The 22,885-nt window shown below is 44.2% G+C and overlaps 1 protein-coding gene across 1 annotated transcript in view; it reads left to right on the top strand.

The window, feature by feature from the left end:
* Nucleotides 1-640: 640 nt before the first annotated feature.
* The window catches only part of glrbb (glycine receptor, beta b), a gene marked incomplete at both ends in the record, with an annotated part of 34,458 nt that continues 12,213 nt past the window's right edge, over nucleotides 641-22,885 (top strand). Inside the window, 4 exons of the mRNA XM_083785762.1 lie at nucleotides 641-756; nucleotides 4,839-4,945; nucleotides 13,172-13,239; nucleotides 20,024-20,250. Coding sequence (XP_083641888.1) covers nucleotides 641-756; nucleotides 4,839-4,945; nucleotides 13,172-13,239; nucleotides 20,024-20,250 — 518 coding nt within the window. The remainder of the gene's footprint in view (nucleotides 757-4,838; nucleotides 4,946-13,171; nucleotides 13,240-20,023; nucleotides 20,251-22,885) is intronic.

The raw sequence follows: 22,885 nt of genomic DNA, 5'->3' as shown, positions 1-22,885 counted from the left end.
AATAAAGTCTCTTTACTGGATGTCCCAGCAGAGATGCCTGGTTCTAGAGCCACTATACTATGGTTGAGGTGTATTTTCTTATATATATATATATATATATATATATATATATATATATATATATATGGGAGGAAAATTGAAAAAGAACAATGAAAACTATTACAATAATCAGAATAGGGGTGCTGAGGGTTCAAGTAGTGAAACAAAAGTGCCATTTTAAGTTTTAAGCATATTTTGATCATCGTGATAATATCGTTATTCGCAATTATCTTTGCCACAATACTCGTGACATGTATGTAATTTTCATATCGTCCCATGACTCCCATCCGTCCCTAATTTTCTGGTCTCATTTTTGGTCCACCTGACCTTTTAGAGGTCACTGTCAGTGCTATAGTGTGGATGAGCTTCACTTAAGGCTGCATGTATGATTGATTGATTGATTGATTGATTGATTGAACAGCTACATCAAAATTTACCATCCATCCATCCATCAATTCACTATGATTCTGTCCATCCACCTATCCGTCTGTCTGTCACTCTTACCCAGACTAATTTACGAGTATTCAAACGAATGGAATACATTACCCTCATTTTATTTTGTCCCTTTCTTTCACAGGAAAACGTCTCAACTTGTGTGAAGATGACTTTGAGGAATCTATCCGTCCTTCTCCTGATCTTGCTGCTCTGCTTAGAGGAAGGCACTGCCAAAGCCAAAGACAAGGGAAGGAAAGGCAAACCACAGGTTTTCTGTCCCTCGTAAGTACAGCTGGACCTCTGACAGCCCTGTCCATAAGACAGAACAGGACATAGAAGGCATTGTAGTACATTACACAACATAGCAGTACATAACAAGACATAGCAGTCAGTGCATAACATGACATACTGTAGCAGGATATAACAGGACATACTGTAGCATTACATAACAGGAAATAGCAGGACGTAACAGTACGTGGCAGGACATAGCGGTACACAACATTACATAACAATGTGACACAGTAGGACATAAATAACAGTAGATACATGTAGCAGGACATAAGTTATTTAACAGCTAGGACATAGCATGACATAAAAGGACATAGCATGACATAACTGTAACAGAAGGTATTTTATGAAACACATTTTGAGCTACATACTGTGTATGCTACAGAAACAGACATTTAAATCTTTGTGTTGTTTAAACAGTAAACACGGGTGATTTTCACCCGGACAATTATATTTTTGTAATTCTCATGATGTTGCTGATGTCTGATCGGGTGGGTGGGTCTTTCAGTACCTTCATGATGCTCAGTGTCATCATAGAAAGTATGTTTGTTTCCCTGCCCTGCACGGCCCTGTTTCTTTTTCGGGTGAATTTCACCCGTGTTTAGTGATAGAGTGATAGAGACACACAATGGGATTTGTTTTACTGGTCCATTCTCACATGTCCCTTTTTTTTAAAGATTTGTTTTTGGTGTTTCTGACTAATAATAATTAATAAACCCGACGCGTCGCTCGAATGCCAAATGTACCGTGCCAACGCAAGTGGGAACCGCATCGGAGATAGGTAGGCTACCCAGCCAGCCCACCACCCCCACCAGTGCCAGCCACATGAGGCTATACGGCTGCACATTCATATAATGACAGTTGACAGCCCAGCCACTGCAGCGACTGGCGACTGCGAGGCAATCTAAATAGACTGTCGAACGTGCATGGTCAGTTGGTCACAGACGGACCACAGTGATAGAGAGAGACAGACAGACAGACAGGACAGGAGGAGCACCTATGCAAAACAGCAGCGTGTGTGTGCCTATTTGTTATTGAATTCATGGTTCACAGGTTCAGGTTTTCGTTCACTAATATATCTTGTTGTATATTAAATTAAAAAGACTTTAATAATTTTATATACAACTTGCTTGCTAATTGCGATATGTGCGTGCGTGTGTGCGGGGTGCGTGAGGCGGGCAGCAAGGGAAGCGAAGCGAGAGGAGAAACAGACAGCTTTATTTAATTCATGCAGGTTTATTTATTTAAGATACAACAAGTTGCAAGTTGCGTGTGTGTGCGTGCGTGCGTCTGTGTGTGTGTATGAGAAAGGGGGCAGCAAGGCAAGCCAGCGAAACTTTTCTTTCCTGTAACCATGGTTTCAGGATCGTATTGCAGTTGTTCATATCGCAAAAACGATGGCGAGGCTTGATTTCATAGGGCGTGCCAGATAGATTTCAGCCGTCACATTTATTAATGTCGGAACGAAATTAAGGAAGGATCAGCTGTTTGCGATCACTGTGCCGTGGCGACGTGGGTGTACTACGAAACATACACTTGAAGGTGGGGCAGATTTTACACTCAATTGATAAATGAGGGCCTATATGTGGCATGCACCTGGACCACTTGGCCAGTGGGCTCCCCCATGATATCTATGTTGTTGTTTTTTTGTGGCTTTCGCCTTTATTTTATATTTGGAGGGACAGACGGTAGGCTGACAGGAAATTGGGAGAGAGATGGGGGGAAGACATGCAGTAAAGGCCGTCGGGATCGGTAGTCGAACCCGCGGCACACTGCCAGACTGGGTTACTAGCCAAGGTGCCTGGACCGCTGAGCCACGGCCCAGGCCATGTTATCTATTTTTTATGAGAAATATGTTTTACGGAATACTTTACATTGATTAAAATATACGGTATAACCCGTGTTGTGTGACAAATTTTATTTGATAAGAGCTGGCCACTGACTCACATTGAAGTTGTTCATCAGGTCCGCCAACAACATTTGTAATCCTCCCTCTCATCTCAACGTTAACCTGATTAGACATGCTGTTTTTTAAACTTCCTGCAACTCAAACACCTTAAAAGGGAACAAATGCCTCGACAATGAGCCTTTCCACTCGGCAGGGGAAGCCTTTTCAAGCGGTAGTGGCAAATGCAAAGCCGTGTGGGATGGTCTATATCGGGCACTAAACTGTGTCTGAGAGGATTCACTAAAACCAGTCGGTTCCAGTTTAGCTACAAGGCTTGTCAGAATGATCAGCTGAAAGAGAAAGAAAAATAGGTTTAGCTGAACGTTATGGCTTTCACTTTGATCAGGGAAACCGCAAAACATACGCATACTGCACGCGCGCGCACACACACACACACACACACACACACACACACACACACACACACACACACACACACACACACACACACACACACACACACACACACACACACACACACACACACACACACACAGAGTTCCTGCTGGGCACTTAAGTCATCCTGGGTGCACGGTAGGTTTACAGTATGTAATGTAAAAGTGCTCTGGGAGGGGGAATTCACTGCCACCCACATAGAGCCCTTCCATTTTCCTGTCTTCCCTGCCAAAGCCTGCCCCCCCCCCCCATACCCCCCGCCTCCCCCTCTTGTATACTCTCTCTTTACCTCTCTGCTGTATGCTGTTATTATTTCACCAGTCAGCCTGTCACAAAACAGAAGCTGTTGCTTTAGTGTTCAGTGGAAAGTCTTTGCTGTTTAATGTTCCGTATATACACTGTTCAGCAGGAGTTGTGACCGCATTTACTATGAAAACCTGCATCATAAGATTAGACATCCTCTTTTATTGAGTTAGTATTTATTGAGACCAAAGGTCGCAATAAACTATGGAATCGTGCATTTCCGTCAGTTTGTGTGTTGGTCGGGCACGTGACATCACGTGACATCATCAGGGATGGAGCATGTGACATCATCAGGGATGGAGCATGTGACATCATGTGACATCATCAGGGATGGAGCGTGTGACATCACGTGACATCATGACCTCAAACCCTTAGATCTCCATATATGGAGCTGACCTGTTCTGACATTCCTTATGTTGATCCTTCCCCATCCATCCTTCCTCTTCGATGTCTCCCTCTTGACCGATACATGTCCATTCAAACTCTAGACGGGCCTGCCCCAACGGCAGCCGGCGAAAACTAGAGTTCTCAACAGGCTCGAGAATTAAGATCTTACCCCCCATGCCAAAGCACCAGCGCTCGCCCAGCAATCTGCTGTCACCCAGGCGAATATGTTGATCTGACCCCCCATTCCAAAGCGCCAGCGCTCGCCCAGCAGTCTGCTGTCACCCAGGCGGATGTGTGCTTCTCGCCCTCAGGCGTCTTACTGGTTTATTTATTTGTGTGTGTGTGTACAGTGTGTGCGTGCGTGAATACGTGTGTCTTTTGATCCTGTGGTTGTCCTCTTTGTACATTTTATTTGTATTATAAGTGTCGTTTGTGTCTGGACAGCGACCATACTGTAGCTGTCATATTCACAAAGGAGACTGAATAAACATCCAGGTAAACTGTCCTAGCAGATCTCTCAGATGTGCTTTTTCTATCCTACAGATGGAATTCCTTAACCACTTGAAGCACAGCATCGCTATTCTAGGGGGCGTTGCGACTCATTGTGAGATTGTACTGTAGTTCGGCTATTTTAGGCAAAGACAAAAAGTGGTCTGAGTACACTAAGAATAGAGGATTTAATTGGTTAAGCTCAATGATGATATATTGTGAACATCTCTAAGTGTCATCTGTGGATGTAACACATGCTAACACTGGCTGGGTGGTCTTAACTCAGAGCTAACTCAATCAGCTCTCAGGTTAAGAGTTTAATCACAGTATACAGAGTGGAGGTTCTTTCTGTACATCTGTTTCTCTGGGACCTGCCAGGAATGTGACTAGCCAATGTTCTTTCTTTCGTTCTTTCTTTCTTTCTTTCGTTCTTTCTTTCTTTCTTTCTTTCTTTCTTTCGCTCTTTCAACTCTCTTTCCCTTTCTGTGTATTTCTTTCTTTCTCTCCATCTTCCTTTCTCACATTCTCTCTCTGTTTGTTTTTTTCCCTGCAGACAGATGTCCACAGAGGAATTGGCCCGTGTTCCTGCCAATACAACCAGTAACATATTGAATAGGTTACTGCTCACCTATGACCCCAGAATCAGACCCAACTTCAAAGGCAAGTCTCTCTGTTCGTCTGCCTCTGTCTGTGCCTGGTCTTGTTTCTGTCACTATATGTCAATTAAATTCAGTTCAATTCATACATATTTCACTAGATCTGGTTCCATTAAAGCAAATCTGATGAAAGTTTTCATAAAGTCAGAAAACATAAATGCGAATAAATAATAAAACAAACAGTATGCAATTATTCTGGTTCTGGTTATGTGCTTCTTTCAATCGGGCTGTCTGGAAATAGTACTATTCATGAACGACATAAACTTACAGACATGCTTGGAATTGGTTGGCCTACTCACCAGTACAGTAAAAGTTCTGCTCTCTTTTTCCCACTTAGCAAGTTATTTCTTATAATGTGGGGAGGCCGTGCACGCCGCTGTAACTAACATCATGGCTAACATCATGGCTGCCCAATAAATGCAGCAAATTGTGGCACATTGTAAAAAAAAGAATTCAAACAATAGTACCAGGTTGAATCACTAGGAATTACAACTACAATATAATTATTTAAGTAAATAAACAGATAAACAAGTTAAACATTCCAGTATCCTAATAACGGTAGTTAGCTGTGACAGTGTTTCCCACGTAGATCTGTTTAGCACAGCTATACTACAGCTAAAACAGACCTGCAACACTAAGGGCTCCAATTTCATCGCCGCCTTTACCCACAACGCGACCCGCAATTCAGCCGCTGCTCGAAAATTACAAATATAGGAGCTTTCTCTGTCCCTTAAAACTCTTTCAGCGCCACCTGGTGGTCACCAGTTTTGGCTCTCGTTGCCAATTAGCCCATTATAAATAAAAGAAAGAAAATGTAATTCTATTATGCATGTCATGTGCATGTGTCACGGTTCGAGACCAGAGAGGGTAGGACCCAAATGCAGGACGACAGTCAGGAAAAGTTCAAAGTGTTTATTAACACCAACAAAACAAGGAACATGAGGAGCAAAGGGAAAATAACAAACACTAGGAGCAAGGAACACTAGGAAGACAGGAGCAACAAGAAAACTGTGACAATAACTAATAATCCGACCAGGAACTGCACAAACAGGGGAGTATAAATAGACACAGAGAGTAACAGGACACAGGTGAAACTAACTGACAATCAACATAGGGATAGGCCAAGACTAAAAGGACACAAGTGCAAAACATAGGCTAATCACAGTACTGGTGAGACAAGGCAGACAAGGCAGGTACAGAATACAGGGGCAGACAGGAAAGCACAAAACCATACTACAAAATAAAAGGTACACAGTGCAAGATCAACTCTAACTGGAAATAAGAAACATGGAACACAAAACTACAAAATTACAGGAAAACAGTAAAGTAAAACACTAAAAACAAAGAAACACAAGAAAGTACAAAACATGTCACGGAACGTGACAGCATGTCATCACGTGCACACCAGATTAGAGGAATTTTCAAAATATGGATAAAAAAAATACATATATATATATATTTATTTCCGTCTTAACGTCCCTGGCAATCAGTGCATAATTGGATTAATCTCGTCTTAACGTCCCTGGCAATTATATTATATAATATTTCCGTCCAGCATCACCTGCTATCTTTTTTGCAGACACCGGTATTTGCGCCTAGAGGTGTGACCGTGTGGTCATGGGCATGCTGGCACGCTTTCCCCTAAATTGCTATTTTGGTCAAACACATTTGGGAAAGCGATAAAAGCACCCATAAACCGTATGCCAAATTAGTTTGGTAAATGGAGATGTCCGCGTAGTGCAGGCTGCGTCAACTATCCTTATTCTCCTATGCATGCATCTCTTTGTAATTTTCATATAATCAGCAGAAGTGAGTGCCTGCCACTTCCTTGTGTTTATATAATTGTATAGTCAAAGAAGTTATTTGTGCCAAAGTGCCAGGCATTTTTGTGCAGTGTGCGCAATTCCATTTGCTCGTTCAGCTCATCACCCCATAGCAGCAAATGGGGTTTAATCTAGACCCGGACTTTCCTTTTCGCTTCATACCGTTCCGTAGAGACGGCCTATACACGCACAATATATATACCAAATGAAAGCCCGAAGTAGTTTATATAGTAATTTGAATTTTAAAAAATGAGCAAGATTTGAGCGAGTCGTGACTCAATGAAAAGACGAGTGTTCTTGGCTCTGTGCGTGTGTAGAAAAAAAAAGAACGGCGCGAGGGGGCGGGGAGGGGGGGGGGCTGCAGCACAAGTGAGACTTCAAGGCAGCAACGCAACACTCTTCCACGGGCTATAGACCGTAAGGCTATGAAGCAATATAGCACTAACGGGCAACGGATAAGGGATCTCTTAAAGGCAATGGACTGGTGATTGGTTTAATTATTGTAACGCCCAAACCACACCTATGCATAATATAACGGGTAACGGAGGTGTTTGGATTTAGGCAGGTAACCAAAATACCAAATTTAGTGGGGGGAACACCCCTTCCCCACTGCTTAATCCCCAAAACAGTGTATTTAGAAAGATCAGACAGAAAATGGAGCCTGTCTGATGGTCATAGCAGCACAAGGTAGACCCTCTGACTCTGTCCAGCCTCTGGAATCAGACTGGGTTCCAGTCCAACATTTGGTGTTTGATGTGGTCTGTGTTGAACCAGCTTGTGGCTCACTGCCCTGCTATACCTGCAGCCAAACATCTGCTATTCATATCAGGGTAAGATGAAAGCCACTACCATGCATTTAACATCACAGTTATAATCTCCCAAAGTTTCATCCAAAGATGTTCCTTGGACATCACTAGAGCCCAGGGCCCATTCAACGTTGAGCTGCAGTGCAGCATGCATGGTGATTGTGCATTGTGACTCAAACTAAGTCAGTTAAACTCTGAAACATGGAATTAATATTAGTTCACACATTATCTTTTGACAATCGGCAGCAAGTGTCCTCTCGTGGGTATAAATGTAATCGGGGTTGCCAGATCAGAATGACAGTTTCCAGCCCAAGCACAACTTAAAATCCGCCCAATTCAATCAAAACCAGCCCAAATCGGCCAAACCCATGTAACAGCGCAAAACCATTGCATAATAACAGAAAACACTGTATAGTGTGTAACTGTAAGCATACACAGCTTCATATCTCCACCAAATAACCAAAGATGACATAGATAAAGAAACTAACCACAGAGTACAGAAAATAAATAAACAGTCAGTCAGGCAACCAAAAATAGCAGCATGAATACAACATCTTTAGAACATATCTCTCTCTCTCTCTCCCCACGGCGGGTTGAGCGCTCAGCACGCTCGCACACACACACACACACACACACACACACACACACACACACACACACACACACACACACACACACACACACACACACACACACACACACGGCCTACTGCAATATGGTTACACTGAAGTTATATTACCCTTATGCAGAATTAATTGAATCAATGTAATTTATTCTTTTTTTTACTCCCTTTTTTGTTATTTTGTTTTATAAAACTAACTTAGAACTTTCAACTTTATACAGTCACTGCGAGCCAGGTTAGCTGGCTAATACATGGATGAATCAAATCTCTCCAACAGCCGCCTTAGAGGCATTTCCCCATGCCTTCTGCATTACAACTTTGAAACGGAATATACTACTGGTACTTTGAAAATCAAAACGACAAGCAAAAACACCTGCTGTCTTCCTCCTGACGACCTCCCGTGTTGATTTGATATTAAAATAGGTGACTCCTCCCAATACGACCGCGTCGGGCGCACCCGTAACTGGACGCGAGAGGCCACCCCCGCCCATCCTACTATGCTAGAGCTGTTATTGGGCGAAATAAATGCCCAGTGCCCCGGTCTTTTCTTCAGCGGATACAGTAAAACACTGCATGGTTGTGTGTGTGATGCCATGGTAGGCGGGGTTTTATTTAGACAGGATCCGAGCTCTGAGCAGTAGATGGAAACCTAGCCTCAGTCCCAGCATTGAAGGAAACTACTCATACCAGGCTTAATATTGTGCACCCGCCTAGGACATAAATAACCCGCCTACATGTTAAAAAACCAGCCCAAATTTGATGTGCCCGCCCAAGGCTATTTTTTCCGCACAATACGTTTTAAAATAGCCCAATTGTGCGGAAAACCGCCCAATCTGGCAACACTGAATGTAATGACCAGCTCTATATAAATAATAATAATAATAATAAAAATCACACCCGTATGAAGTGAGCTCTAATCAATTATTTAATTGACCTTATCTATATAAGCAGTACAGTATAGACAGCATTTCTATGTATACATAGGACACACGTGCAATTCCCGGGATTTCTTTTCACCCCTCTTCCCTCCCTCCCCCCTCATGCCCCCTCCAAGTGGCTCCATCTCCAATGTCTCTGTATAATCCTCTTTTAATTGACCTTATCTTATACCAACCTTGAAACATATCTTCCGTCACCAAGAATGACAGACATACCGACAGACATACCGACAGCCGATTTGCTCAGACACATATGATGTAAATTCTTCATTCATTGTCAATGGCATTTAATGCTTGTGTTAAGACAGAATCTATATACTATATCTATATACTATATCTATATACAAAGTTATAGTTCTGCATTTCCGGTTGTCCAGAACCAGCACAAAAGCCTCATTTGGCATGCTTGACAAAGAACTCCATATATGGGCATAAAAGGGACACATCAGTGGATTGGATGGAGCCCGCACACCATAGGCGTTCTTTATTTGAATACTGACAACGTTTCGATCTGTTAGATCTTCATCAGGTCATCAGCTTAGTGTTTATTATTGTGTGAATTGAGGGGCTGCCTTTTCTGAGAGGCGCTAGCCGCTAGCCCCTCCCCCCTGAGAGGCGCTAGCCACTAGCCCCTCCCCCCCTGAGAGGCGCTAGCCCAGGGTTCCCCAATTAGCGGCCTGCGGGCCATCTGCGGCCCGTGGAGCGCCCCCTTGTGGCCCCTGGAAGAATTTCCCAGAAATAAATGGCTTTAAATGGGGGTCAGTAGCCTCTGCATGTCAAACTGGGGGTTCTTTTCAAATGGGGTCTTGCCCTGATCATTGATTTTCAGGGAAAGACCTCGACCTCGACCAAATGGACAAATGGAATACATGGCCACCTATCCTCTAAGATCTATAAATTCAACACGGCCGACATGACCTGGTCTGTAGTTTCCACCAAAGGATTATTTAAGCCACCAATTTCACAAATCACACTGCCACCATCATTGGGACAAAGATGTTTGTATTTGGGGGATATCGGAGTGCGGAAGTCGATAAGAGTTTTAACGATGATAACGATGACATGAACGAGGAGGACGACGACGACGAGTTCCCTTTTGATCCCAAACTCTTGAATCCTAATCCAACCAACCAAAGCGCTGAAGAATGGTGGAAGACTGTTGTTGGAAAATACAAAAAAGACAGCAAAAAGAAATATAAAGAATATATAGATGTAGATGTAGAAGATAAAGGTCAGGGCGAAATGTACAATGAAATGTACAATGACATCAGAGTGTTTGACACAGACTTGGGCCACTGGCTTCGTCCATAAAATCTCCCAAAGTCTTCTACACAGCTTCTTCCAGAAGGACGCACAGAACATTCAGCCTTTGCCTACAATGGAGAACTCTACATATTTGGTGGTCGCAGATGGTCGCGGTGGGACGTCTTCGAGGATTTGTGGAAGTTTAATCCAGAGACATTCTCCTGGAAGAAGCTTGAGCCCAAGGGGAAACGCTCATCTGGGAGACATGAGATGTGCTGTTGCATGCTGGGAGATCATCATATCCTCCTTTGTGGAGTAACGTTTGTTTGAGCTGCTGCGGGAGTATGGGTAGACCTTGTTGAGGGCCATCCAATCTCTGTACACCTAAAGCGAGAGCTGTGTCCGTGTGCTCAGGAGTAAGTCGGATTCGTTTGCAGTGGGGGTTGGCCTCCGCCAGGGCTGCGCATTGTCACCTATCCTGTTTGTGATTTTCATGGACAGGATCTCGAGGCCAAGTGGCAGAGAGGGTATTCGGCTCAGTGAGCTAGGGGTTGCATCACTGCTGTTTGCAGATGATGTGGTCCTGATGGCACCATCGGTCCAAGACCTTCAGCTCTCACTTTGCAGGAGAGTATGCGTACTAGTGATCGACCGATATGGTTTTTGGCCGATATATCCGATCACCTATTAGTGGACAATCAAAAAGCCGATAGCCGATATTATGAGCCGATTAATTAAAGTTAAAAAAATTTTTTTTTTTACAGTAACATAAATTCCAACAAAATAATTCCAAATGCATTGGAGAATATTTATCGCTTATAAAAAAGGAAGTGCAAGAAGCACCAACATCGTTTCAGTAACACTTCCCCCTCCATCAAATGCAGCTTTTTTTTGCTACAGTGCAAACATGTACTGTAGCAGCATATATATATATTTTCAATATCTATCTATCGATCTATCTATGAATGCACCAAGTGTGTGTGTGTGTGTGTGTGTGTGTGTGTGTGTGTGTGTGTGTTATTGTCCAGAATCGCCCCAAAAAGGCCCCTGCCCGGGCTCTGGACCGGGCCCATGCCCAGCATCCATATATGGAGCTGGCCTGTTCTGACCTCACAGCACTCCATATTTGGACCTGACACAAGACAGAACTCCACAAGCTGGCTGCATATACTCCCTATTTGGGCATGCCTTACAAAGAACTCCATATATGGGCATAAAAGGGAGACAGACATAATATCTGGGTGGGGCATTCATTTACAACTTGCATCGTACCAAGTAGGTCAGTGCATGCCCAATGGGCTGTAGAGGCCCTACGGGCACCATTCTAGTTTATCAAAATTGGTGATCTACAAGCCCACAGCACATTGCAGCATGACATGTTGAGAGCTTGTAGATCTGCTGCCCAAACTCTCCAAAGCCATATGACCTTGTTGTTGCGGATTGATTGATTGAAATATTTATTAACAGTTGCAGAATTACAGTACATTTCAAGCACAAACTCAATACAAAGACTGTTAAGACCCAATTAAGCATTACACTTGTTTACAAGAGGGTCCACCATGTTCAATTCATCAAAACATTTAGAGACGTACAAATAGACACTTCTATATAGTCAAAGAACAGATATTTTGGATCCTGCATCCGTTGAAATGTGTGGATGTGCGGGCACCTCTTGGCCACTGTTCTGACATTACAACACAGGCACCGCTCTAGTAATAATAATAATAATAATAATAGCTATAAAATAAAAAAGCTACATGCAATATATACAATCAGTTATCTTATCATCATACTACATCATCACATTCCGTGCTCAGCCAATCAAATCATCACAATTGTGGTACACAAGCTGCATGGGCAACGAGGTTTGTGTGTAACCAGAGTCAGTCAGTCAGACTCCATTCACATGGAAATGTGATTTATTTGACGTGGCCAAAAAAAGGCTTATAAGTAGTTGGGTGTTAGCATTATGTTATGCTTTAGCTATTGAAAAATAGCAGATCTACAAGCTCATAGCGTGCCACCGAGTGCCGCGCTACGAGCGGCGCGCTACGAGCTTGTAGGTCTGCTATTTTAGAAAATTCAAAGAACCACTGACATAGTAGCCTGAGCTAACGCTAGACATTTCTGGCCTAGATGGGAGGGCCGCGGCTCAGAAAAACGCGCACCCTGATTGGTTCACCGATCTGTCCGTCAGCCCCGGTCTCTCCTCCTCCCCCCCCAGTGCAGCACTGTTATTGTATCGACCAGAAGCAGAAACCACGTGGTTGCTGGAGTATACTATTCTAACAGACTGTCAAGGTTATTTCCACAGAGTCGGCACACGTTGGTTTTTTTCTTAGACGGTGTGGTGGGTTCTTCAGCCATTCTCCTCATTTTCCTCGCATAGCCTCGTTTGAATTCCACTGGTAATACTTTCCTCACAGTGTTATTTTGAGGGGTGCACACCGCTCAGAGCCCTGACGTCACATCATTTGGAGCGATCCCACTTTTAGACCAGTGCAGCCCATGCGCAAATCCAGGCTTTCATTTTTCGCGCAGACGAAATGAAAGCCTGGGTATCGAGGCTACTGACATAGAAACATAGCTTTTTCAGAAAACTGTCAGGATGTAGAAGACATTTTTAGAATCTGATCTCAGGTCAAAATGGGTAACTCTTTAAATAATGCACACAGTTGCTCCATTAAGGTTGTTCAAACCTGTCAGGATAGGACCTGTTGTGACCAACATTTCCACGGGTTCAGGATCACTGCTTGAAGACAACCTCTTATACAATTTCTTTCTTTCTTCTTGCAGGAATCCCAGTAGAAGACAGAGTGAATATCTTTATCAACAGCTTTGGCTCCATCCAGGAGACGACAATGGTAAGACACCAGCCTTAAATGTCACCAGCAGTTCACAATCACTACTGATTCCTACTATCAACTCATTGACCAGCCAACAGTTTAAAGTGTGTGATGACAAAACTTGCTCCTGCAGACTTTGTGGAGTGTAATCCAGTTATTAGTGCTCGGTATATTGTATGGGACTATTTAGTGGTGAATTCATTTGAAGACTGGAGGTCTCTTCAAGCCCCATTTATCAGATGGCTTAATTGCTGATAAAGATGCGGCTGTTTGAATGCTAATGAATAGATTAGAGCCAAGGACAGAACTGGGTCGACCGTGGCTCACTTAGGAAACGTTAAGGAGAACATTCTGGAAACTCGCTAATGAGCTACCATTGCTGTTCTGTGTTCTCTCTCTCTCTCTCTCTCTCTCTCTCTCTGCCCCCCATCTCTCTCTCTCTTTCTCTCTCCCCCGCTCTATCTCTCTCCCTCTCCCCTATCTCTCTGTCTCTCTCTCTGCCCCCCCCCCCCCCACCCTATCTCTCTCTCATATGTTATTATGATATATATAATATTCTATGGGGTTTGGGGGGGGGGGGGGGGGTGTTCAACTATAGTGTACACACATCCAAAACAAAGGTGGTCATTATAAAAAAAAAAGAGATCAATATTGGAAGATCAATACGTCAGAGCAGCTGCTTTACAACGACAACAAAGATTGTGATCCTGGAGGATGCTTGAATGTCTGCTGTTCTCTGAGCTGAGAGACCAGCAGACGTGCCTGCCGTGCCGTAGATCCAAGGTGCTCCCTGATACCAGCAGGCAGGCGGTCCACTTAACTCCAGGAATGCCCAGAGCGATGTGGAGCAATACACTGACAACATATTTAATGAGAAAGAGGAGCACAATTATAGCCGAGCGAAGATAGGTGTTTGTGCGTGCGTGCGTGCGCGTGTGTGTGTGTGTGTGTGTGTGTGTGTGTGTGTGTGTGTGTGTGTGTGTGCGTGTGCGTGTGCGTGTGCGTGTGCGTGTGTGTGTGTGTGTGTGCGCTCGTGTGTGTGCGCGCGTGCGTGCATTTGTGTGTGTGTGAGTGTGTTTGTGGGGGCGGGGGGGGGGGGGGGGGGGGTGAAAGGGTGTGAGAACAGAGAGAGATGAAGACAGCAGGAGGGGAGGTTGAGAGAGAGACAAAGTGACAAAGGGCTGTGCGTGCATGCGTGCGTGCGTGCGTGCGTGCGAGAGGAACAAACTCCTCCCTAGGGAAAGTGTGAGAGAGAGAGAGAGAGAGAGAGAGAGAGAGAGAGAGAGAGAGAGAGAGAGAGAGAGAGAGAGAGAGAGAGAGAGAGGGGTGAAAGAAAGAGATGAACCGCCTCAGATTAGATCCTCCTCTCTCTCCTCTCCACTCTGGCGAGCAACAGAGAGAGTGTGAAAGAGTGCTAGAGAGAGACAGCTGGCCACCTTGCCACTTCAATTCGTCACCCAGCGGGATGTCTGATCTCAGAACAGCCAGGCTGGTCATTTACACCACGGACAGCCTGAGCTCAACCCTTGCCCCGCTGCAGTTGGCACGTCACTAACTGCACTTTATCGAGCGCAGCCGCACAGAAAGATCACCAATTTGATATTGCACTGTGAATTCAATCTGAGCTGTGTTTAATAGCCGCCGCCTGATTACCGCGAGCGCTCGCTGCCTGCGCTAAATCTCCCCGCCAATCGACTGCCGTAATGGCAGTTTGATGGCTAGCCCGAAGGAGAAGATATATTTCACCGTCTGGTTTTCAGATGGATGAGCTGTCAAACTGTAGAGAGAGAAATAGAGCACTGCCTTAGCTTAAACGCACTTTAAGGCCTGACTCACACCTTCGCGTCTAGCATACAACATTGATGCATGCTACTGTAGATGCATGCTACTGTAGATGCATGCTACACTGTAAACAAAGGGTAAGTGTCAATGCATTTCCAATGGAAGCCACATGGTTTGACGCAACATTTTTGTTGTGCGGCTTTCGGCTGTGTTTTGACTACCCCCCTCCCCCTCATACAACACAAATGTTGTGTCAAACCATGTGACTCCCATTGGAAATGCATTGCGAGCTTGCATCAGTAAATAAGTCTCATGCATCAGCTATACATCAATCTGTTGTGAAGGTGTGAGTCAGGCCTAAGAAGGAGAGGTGTTCATTGCAAGGTGGCGTTCGAGAGAGAACATAATGAAACATTTTAAATGATTGTTGGTTGATGTTTCATGAACTCTATATTGACCCTTTTATCCTCTATTGACCATTTTATTTATTATACTTATTGACAGCCACGGTACCAAAAACGTAAATCGTGCTCAGAAAAGCACTTTTTAATTTTCCATCAGTCCTAAAGTACAAGTTACTTAAAAAAAATCACACCCGTGTGAACTGAGTGGTGCAACTCCCCCCCCACCTCTCTCTCTCTCTCATTAGCAGGGAACAGTGCAGCACTATCCCTCTCTCTGTTTCTGGCACAACAGCGCCCCTACTGGTGCTCATTATACTGGTGCTCATTGACGTCACAGGTGAACACATAGGTGAACACGGACATTGCTTCAGACCTGTACGACGTGTGGGCACGTCATAACTAATCCAACCGACGGGTTGCTAGCGCATTTTCATTGATATCAACCGAGAGAAAAATATTCAGATTTTATTTTTTTATTTTTTGGAGTTGGCCTATCCTTGTGCACCTGCATGCTCTTTCGCGCGTGCACGTTGTCGTTCACGTCCCTGTTTACCGTTCACAAAGGAAGGCTCGGCGTGCGTAATCTAGAGAGCTCTCCGTGGTTTGGACCAGATGGATATACTAAACTCTTCATTTCTGACTTCAACATGCCTCTCGTTCAAAATATGAAGCGAGCGATCATCAGCGACTTTTATTTGAATCTTAGCGAGGTAAGCAAGCAAAAAATATGTCTCCCGTTTTCTTTCCCGGAACGGAATGGGGGGGGGGGGGGGGAGGTTACAGAGTAAAAGTGGCCATATCTTCCCAGCACCCCGAGCTTCTATTTTGAAAGAGATCTGATTGTGTTAATGTATACGTTTTCTCATGTTGCTGTGGCACTATAGACAACAACTCTGAATTGTCATGTATTGTAGCTCACTATGTTGAAAACAAGTGCATATAGGAAGCATGTTGTCACATGATACAACATACCTTGAGAACAGACTCTTTAGTTCTGCCTCCATGGCTTTAGACTGGAGAAGATGTTTCAACGACATGGAGGTGCGCCTGATCAGGAACACCACGCCACGTTCATCCGTGTTCAATTCGCTGCAGGCTGGCAAAAGGGCCAGTTTGAAAGGTTGTTTCAACCGATCGATGCATTTTTATAAACGGTCGGAACTACAGACATCTGTAGGATACTGGGCTTACCTTTCGATTACCTATCGTCCCCTCTGCGACAAGCGCCACGTCCTTCAGCTGCAACGAGCTGAGGTCATAGATAGCCTGTTATCCGGATGAATTTGGCAGATTGGTCTGGCATTACATTTAGCTCACCCCAGAGTTGTGGGTGCCCATTCAGAGCCCACTACTCAAAGTGGGACATTTAGCGGAGGAAATTAGAAAACAGTTAAAAAGTTTCTGCTACTTTTCTTCTTTGTGGGGAGATGAGAGTGGAAAGGAGAGAGAGAGAGAGAGAGAGAGAGAGAGAGTGGGAGAGAAAATGAGATGCAGTTTATTTCCATGATTAGCCTACACGTTATTAACCTGACGCTGCCAGATGAGGGCGGTATTGGGTAACCATGTTCCCCAACACAGCAATCATCTGGGATCTCTCAGGCAGTTGAGCTGACAAAAATCCGTTCCGTACCGGACCAATCAGCGTGAGCTAAGGGCGGGACATGGGCGAAACCGGATGTGAAGCTATATAGACACGTCAATATGATTGGTTGTGTTTGCACACCCACACGGTGATAGACAGACGGTCCCATCCAATCATCTACCAAGTATCTTGAAAAAAAGGAACAGCCCCGTCATCGAATTTGCTTCCGCGATCCCAGATCCCAATAAGCTGTGAAACAAATTTGTGTAGCAAGCTTCTTGGATCTGGCAGCGTCAGGTTAACACGTTATTGCTGATAGAAAACATGTTCAAAGTGTGTAGAGCGTGCAGCATCCCTGTTATCCTTTATAGGTGGTTAAAGAATCTAACTGAGAATCAGCATGTGATTATTGAGTTGAAATGTGAAGACATCACAGAGATTTCTCTCAGACATACATGAGAAGACATTACTGAAGGAAGGAGGTGTGATTCTGAACTGCATGCCCACAATGTGCCAGCAGCAGCACAGCCACTGAGGGTTGTCATCCTCTCGATTCCACTTATGTGAGGTTTTGTACGTTTCCCACATCTCCTGACATAATTATATCACATTATTAATGCTGCTGTCGGGTTCACCCATGAGCAGATCTGTTTCGTAAGCAGATAAACATTTGTGTTTCTTTCAGCTAGCCAAATCCACAATTTTAAATAGCAATGCACCAGGTGCAGGCACATCTGGCTATTAAAGGGAACGAGAGACAACACTCAAATGTAGCTTAATATGTTTTGTTTTAAAGATTTGATAACCTACTTGAACAGTGAAATGACTTAAAGACTGAGACAACTTTATTCCTGAGTATACTGAGGTGTGTGGCTCAGAGCCCCTGCCTGATGGCCTCAAATTTTCTAAAACGTGTAGTCCCAATACTTGATTCTGATTAGCTGGTTACCGTCACGTGACGGATAACCCACACCTTCAATCACTTTATATAATTCGCAGCTGATTCCGCATCTCTGTAGCTGTACTGGGGAAGGGGAGCGCTTGATTGCCGTGCAAACCCATGCCGTGCGGGCGTCTAAGCACCGCCCGGCTCATACGACTGTGAATGTGTGGCTCCAGGTGGCCCCGTAAAGACATCAAGCGCTATTCTCCCGTCACATAGCCTACTTGCAGCAAAACAAGGAAGTGATGTGGCTCGCTCTGGTGGCGCAAAGCGTAGCTACTTTTGTGAATTTAATAATTTTATTAGGTTAATATTGCTATTGTTTGTAACCGTTTTAGAAAAGCAATAAGGGGGCCCAGCTTACCGCTGCCTACGCCTCCCTCCTAAAATACCCGGTAACCTGAGACCTCTCGTGGCTTATTGCTTTAATCTCCCCCGGTCCATAGGGATGTCCCTTTGGTCTAGTCACTCTAGTGGTTAAGATATTGGACTTTCACGCAGGAGACCTGAGTTCGAACCCCGGGTGTCACATTAGCATACCAGTGGGTGTCCGCAAGACAATTACTTTACACAAAACATTAAGTACATTTCAATAGTCAATACAATTAAAATAGTTGTAAAAGAGTTAAGAGAATAGAAAATAAGAATAAGCTAAAATAAAACATGAGAAATATGAGAATAAACTAACAGGGCAGCACAATAAATGAATCAGAAATGTCAGTAAAAGGCAGGAGCAAGATATGTGGTACAGAACGCTAGCCTGGAAACCAGATGCCCACGCACGCACACACACACACACACACACACACACACACACACGCAGACACAAATTGGATGTATTTTATTTGACACGTCATCCATCTTGGCCCTGAGCATTAACAGCCCAAACACCTGGTCCCAGAACAGCTTTGCGGTTGGCGTATCCCATCAAAACATGCACGGCAAAATGGCCTAAAGCCTTGTGATCTATTCCCACCAGCATCAGCCCCAAAGCTGCTCTAGCATTATAATGAGACTTTATCTATTTAACTGTCCAAAGCATTCTCCCGTCTTTCGTTCGATTAAAATACAAACATCAGGAGCATTCCTCTGCTACTGCAGAATCTCTGTAGGCATGTTAAAACCATGTGCAATATATTGGACATGTTTACAATCTTTTTTACGCTCCCATCTACATCAACAGCTGTCAGCAAGAGCCACGGTTCAACATTAACTTATTTTCCCTTTACATTTGTTGGTATAAGTAGACAGGACTTTTTTTTTAAGATATCATTTTTGGGGCTTTATTGATAGGTCGAAAGTAGATTGACAGGAAATGGGGAGAGAGATGGGGGGGAGACACGCAGCAAAGGCCGTCGGGATCGGGAGTCGAACCCGCAGCACGCCATCAGGCTGGCTCAGCAGCCTAGGTGACCAGACGGTTGAGCTAACCGTCCGGGCCCAATACAGGACTTTTACATGGCAAAACAATCCTTCACTCCAAAAGCTCTGTCCTCTTAAGTATTTTGGATCTTCTTTTCGGTCATACATTCATATCTCTTAGACCGCTTGTTCTCAGGGGATTCGGAGGGGTCTTTGAGGGGGTTCCCCAGCTAAATAAGGAACAGATAAAAAAAAAGAAAAATAGCTGATCTTCAAATAATACCATGTCTTATAGCCCTTGACATTCCTTTTGATGGGGTCCCTGGCACAAAATATTATCAAATGGGGGTGCTTGACATGAACCACTGTCTTAAACCACTTAGGATTAGCCACATGAGAGGGGCGATTTAACTTATTCCCAGTAAGAACATGACCATTGAACCTACTGTACAAAGCCAGTGAATACAACAGCTACTATTATGTAGCACATCCATGCTCAACTGATTTCTTCTTTTTTTTAAGATATTTTTTTTATTGATTTTTGAAGGGACAGACAGTAGGCTGACAGGAAACAGGAGAGAGATGGGGGGATGACATGCAGTAAGGGCCGTGTCGGGTCCGGGAGTCGAACCCGCGGCACACTGCGACTGGATTACCAGTCCGGTGCCCAGACCGTTACGCTACGGCCTGGGCCAACTGATTTCTTCTTGTTTGTCTCTGGTCCAACAGGATTACAGGGTCAACATCTTCCTGCGACAGCAGTGGAACGACCCCAGGCTGAGGCTGCCGCAGGACTACAAGTCTGACTCGCTCACTGTTGACCCCTCCATGTTCAAATGTCTCTGGAAGCCAGACCTCTTCTTCGCCAATGAGAAGAGTGCTAACTTTCACGACGTCACGCAGGAAAACATTCTGCTGTTCATCTTTCGCAACGGAGACATCCTCGTCAGCATGAGGTGAGGCAGGTTATGAACACATTCACCGCCAGGATTAATTAAAGAATGATTACTATATTATGCCAGAATATCCCCCCGTTCAACCCTTATTTTGAAGATCCAAAACACCGCGATGTTGGCTGAATGGTGTGTGTGTTGTCGGATCGGTTGTTATTCTCTCACTAGCCGATGAGAAGTACACTTCGAGTATATATTCCCGGAGGAAACCCTGAGGCGAAATTGACATAGTGGCCGAATTTGGTATTGCAGCGCTGGGCCAAACTCATGAACGCGCTGGTACGTTGACTATCATTGCGCACGTTCATGATGACACGTGAACGCTGAACGCGTGCAATGATAGTCAATAGCCAGCGCGTTCATGAGTTTGGCCCAATCAATCCCAGAATGCACTCTGTTCCTACCCGGAAGGAGGAGTGAAATCGCCTCAACTTAATGCAAGTGGATGGGAGGAGAACTCGGGTGCCGTCTCTATTAACCCATTCTGACCGGGCACCCATTTTGGTGTCAGCATCATGTTATGCTTTAGCTATTGAAAAATAGCAGATCTACAAGCTCGTATCGCGCCACCGAGTGGCGCGATACGAGCTTGTAGGTCTGCTATTTTTGAAAAAAATCGAACGACTGACATTTTTAGAATCTGATCTCAGGTCAGAATGGGTTCATCAGACCAGTGTGTGTCCGGCGGAAACCTCGTATGAATCTGATCTCAGGTCAGAATGGGTTAATATATACTCTAAGGAAGTACAGGCCGGTGCCATTACAGCGACCGCTATGCTCCGTGCAATAAGCGTTGTTTTGACCAGAAATGCCGCCTGTGACGGGGGCCTTTCCACTAGATCGGATCAAAACATTTTATGCAACAGTCATTCATTTTTATTTACCCATTTGCTTTGTATTTTATTTCAGTTATAGTTTATTTCATTAATATACAATTTGTGGTTTTTGCATTGTATTCCAGACTTTTATATTTTATAAATGAATGTTGAGTACTGGTGTTGTTGGTTTGTCCTGTATCTGCTCTGTAATTGTCATGTATCTGCCATGATACTTATTACATTATTGCTCCCTGGAAGATTGATCGTAATTATTTTAGTGACCACATGACTCATCCTCCAGCAGTCTAGCATCATTTAAAAATAACATGGATTTCATTATAACTCTCAACCTTTTGAGAGAACATTAAATGTATGAGTGGATACTTATGTGTGGTAAAAAGACGTGACTATTGTCAGTTGGTTGACTCAATCGGAACTCGTTTCTAGGTCGTTATGACTTCTCTTTGCTGGAGCAGTAAGGTGGTGTCCACGGCTTTTAACGATTGGTGCCGCCGCAAAGTTTCTATTTAAAGGACCACTTCACCACCATCTTCATGTAATTGGTCCTCACAAACGTTCATGATAAAATACCATAATTGTTTTCTACTCGGTCTGTGTCTCATAGGAGGGCTGTGGGCACTTCAGAAACCCATCCACCAGTGACATCATCATTAAGCAGATTTTTTTTAAACAAGATAAAAAAAAAAAAACAGTATTATCGTGAGAACGATAGCTTCCATTTACACATTTCCATGAAGTGGTCCTTCAAAGGGCATGAACAACGTGAAGTGGCCGTGGTAGGGGAAATTCCGTTTCACTTTTGTAATAAGTGACATATCACTCTCCTAAGTAATATTGCCCAACACTGCGCCTGACACATGGTTGACATGGCTGACGAGTTGATGAGTGCTCGGGGTGTTGCAGTTTCTTGCTCAGGGAGGCTGGGAGGCCAACCTTCTGATCACCAGACGGCATCTGTACCCACTAAGCTACGGCCTCACACAAATCAATTCCGAGCAGTTATGGAAAAAGTTTCTCTGCTGCGGTAATTCGCCTCCTGAATGATTTTTCCACAGACCTCCATGACCTCCATGAGCATTTCTTTCGATTTTCACTGATCAGAACTGTCACAGTGATTTTGCTGCTGTATAATGTCCATACACACTGCTGTTTAGAAGATGAAGCTGACTGACTGAAGAGACAGCTGGCAAATTCTATACCTGCAAGTTAAACATATATTAGAGTCCTCAGACCTTCAGCAGGCAAAGCGATGTTTCTGCCATAATGACAGTGTTTGCATTGGCAGGTAATGTCCTCACAAATAGAGATTTCTGTTCGAAGACGGAGATTTAATGTCTCAAATCTCTCCATGCCTCTACGAGAACCGAACGCCGTGTTCATTATCCAGATTGCTCTGCCGTAGTTATGAGCGGATTTTAAACGAAAAGCTGATTTTAAATTGGATTTCCTGCCAATGTGCTTTCTGTTTTACCTCCACTGGTAAACAGGAAGCCAGCAGACACTGATAAAAACAACAGAAAACATACTGCAATATAATAGATACTAATAATAACAGTATGCACCAGCATGTATCATCCTCACTCAACAGGAAGCTGCTGGTGTGCACTAACCATCCTAAAGGTTGTAGTGAACACTATGTACCGTACTTGTCACGGTTCAGAGGCAAGACAGTGTAGGTCAGGACCCAAGTGCACAGAATAGATTTAACCAATATGTATTAATAGAATGAGAACACAAGTGTGCATGTGATATTTATCTTGGCGTTCGGCTCTGCTGCATTTACTCCCTGCTCGGCACGA

Source organism: Protomyctophum parallelum (assembly GCF_964188405.1).
Source record: "Protomyctophum parallelum genome assembly, chromosome: 16".
NCBI classification, from domain to species: domain Eukaryota; kingdom Metazoa; phylum Chordata; class Actinopteri; order Myctophiformes; family Myctophidae; genus Protomyctophum; species Protomyctophum parallelum.
This window is presented reverse-complemented; position numbering and strand designations above follow the sequence as displayed.